This window comes from Phanerochaete carnosa, assembly GCF_000300595.1.
Source record: "Phanerochaete carnosa HHB-10118-sp unplaced genomic scaffold PHACAscaffold_1043, whole genome shotgun sequence".
Taxonomy (NCBI): domain Eukaryota; kingdom Fungi; phylum Basidiomycota; class Agaricomycetes; order Polyporales; family Phanerochaetaceae; genus Phanerochaete; species Phanerochaete carnosa.
In genome coordinates, this window is record NW_006768670.1 from 1 (window position 1) to 2127 (window position 2127).

Consider the following 2127-nt stretch of genomic DNA (forward strand, 5'->3'; position numbering starts at 1 on the left):
ATGATGGTGACTATGGCCAAAACAGGTTTGACCTGGACATACTCTGTGGTAGTCATCGTCAGTGAACAGAAGGCATGCTTAAGTTTAAGACTTACGAATGATACCCCGCTTCAAGAAGAGGAACGTATACGGATCGCTGACGTCAACTTCTGGCCAGAATAAGTTTCCAGGAAAGACGGGATACTTTGGAGAGCGGCCATGCAGCGAGATCATGAGGGAGCGTTCTCCTCCTAGATATTGGAGAAGGAGATCGAAAAAGCAGTAGATGACGAACGCCTAGAGTGTGGAGTCAATCAAATGCAGCTCGGAGACGAGACTCGTGGAGATCCCGGGCAATGGCTGGCATACGCACAGACCTGGCCGAGCTACTGTTGTAAGCTGGGCCATTCAATGCCTTTGCTGAGACAGTGCGATCCCTGTACATGCTGCGCAGCCCGGGAGACGCTATTGGCGCCGAGGGAAGGGTGTACGCACCTCGTAGATATCACGGACAGCATCGATGAAGAACGCGGCTTCGAGGGAAAAGAGAGAGATGAGAGAGGATATGGCGTAAAGGGGCACCATGACCATTATTCGGATGACCATGCTGCAAGAGTGAACCAAGCCTAATGAGCCGAGCGGGTACTGAATCAGTACCAGAGAATAGCGAACCGTTGCAACCGAGGTTTCCGGTAGTTTCTGAGATGCAGAAAGATGGAGGTTGCTGAAACGAACGTTGCTACCGCTGTCGAGATCCCAGCGACGATGAGGACAGGCAAAGGGAGAGAGGAGCCTGAGCCGCGGCCTAACGAAGGAAGAATGCTGAGCATTTTGCGACGAACTGAGTCAGATTTGAGTGTTGTAAAGATACAGATCCAGGGTACAGTTATAGCCACATATGAGAGAGAATGGAATGAGCTGCGACCGTGGCTTTCGTCGTCGTCGAGGTCGAAAGTGTCGAGTCCGCTGCGCACCCGACTCGTGATTTTCAATCACGTGATTTGAGGATAAGATAAGATAAGATGAATGAGTCGGTCCCGAAACATCGAAATAGTTTGCCGTCTTTACTTACTGTATCTGCAAGTAGGAGGTCAGCAACGAAGCAGAACATCGCTACAGATCTAGACTCGTAACGGTAACGTGTCATAAATTACGCAAGTATGCTCAGCCCTCGCGTGTACGCCGTACAGACGTGGAACAGACAGTAGTACCGGACGATTGACTAGTAGCGTCGCTCAACCGTGACATCGCCGCTTACGCAGAGTGCGTACCCAATTTCTGGTGTCAACCAAGACAGCATGTAGAAAGTGAACAAGGTCAGCTTGCTCATGCGCGGGGCCACTCTCATCAAGTCGTGTGCGGTCGTATATGCAGCGCCTAAGCTTGAACTTGTCCTCATGCCTGCGGCGACGATTTCGTGGCAAAGTTGACGATGGCGCGACTTATGGGGACAAGCCCACCTGTGCGGCGAGTGTTTGTAGAGCCTGTATAATCATGTCTCCGACGTCTCTAGCGGTGCCGTCCTCAATCTTCAGATTTTCAGACCCAGCTTCTTGGCATAGTTAAGATCCATTTAATTTGTTATATGACCTTGTAGTCGAACGTATGGTATGCGACATAGAAGAGCGCACTTGCAAATTGTCTCCACTAATAGGTGTAGTGCTTGCCGGCGGGACGGATGCGCTGTGCGGAGGTCCGTAGGTGCCGCCGAGCTCCGACACAGACTGACACAGACCGTACTGTTTCAGTGAGATGTCCACGTTCCACGGCCGCGATGGCGATGAGACATTCTGGAGGTGCAACACGATGCGTCGTTCAAAAGCCTGCAGCTCGCAACGACACGCTTTCTTGAAACTGTCGCACCCCCCAGCTGTACTCACATCCTGTACTGCTCCGAGCCAATCAATCCACCCTGTAAACGATAACAACACAGATGAGAAGGTGATAATACCGAGTGAGTATATGCTAGCTAATGATATCATACGTCGTTAATGAAAACACGGAAAGGCTGTAGGCCCCGTCACAGATGCCAGAGCTGCGCGAGATGACCCCAGCTGTCCCTACGATGCAAAGGCTATGGGCCGCAAACCATGCGTGACGATAGATCGAACTTGGCTCCAGTAGGTGTGACGAACCTCACTTTTTGGC

The 2127-nt window shown here is 51.4% G+C and overlaps 2 protein-coding genes across 2 annotated transcripts; one reads left to right on the forward strand and one right to left on the reverse strand.

Annotated features, from left to right (window-relative positions):
- Window positions 1–84: 84 nt before the first annotated feature.
- On the reverse strand, window positions 85–601 carry PHACADRAFT_214975 (uncharacterized protein; the record flags this gene model as incomplete). The annotated part of the gene is made up of 2 exons (XM_007403341.1): window positions 475–601; window positions 85–276 (listed from the first exon to the last, which is right to left on the reverse strand). Exons 1-2 carry the CDS (start codon window positions 583–585, stop codon window positions 85–87), a joined length of 303 nt encoding a protein of 100 aa, XP_007403403.1. The 5' UTR covers window positions 586–601.
- A 30-nt stretch (window positions 602–631) lies between these two features.
- On the forward strand, window positions 632–916 carry PHACADRAFT_266570 (uncharacterized protein; the record flags this gene model as incomplete). The annotated part of the gene is made up of 1 exon (XM_007403342.1): window positions 632–916. A coding segment is annotated over exon 1 (188 nt), but the record flags the coding sequence as incomplete, so codon positions are not given.
- Window positions 917–2127: the final 1211 nt, after the last annotated feature.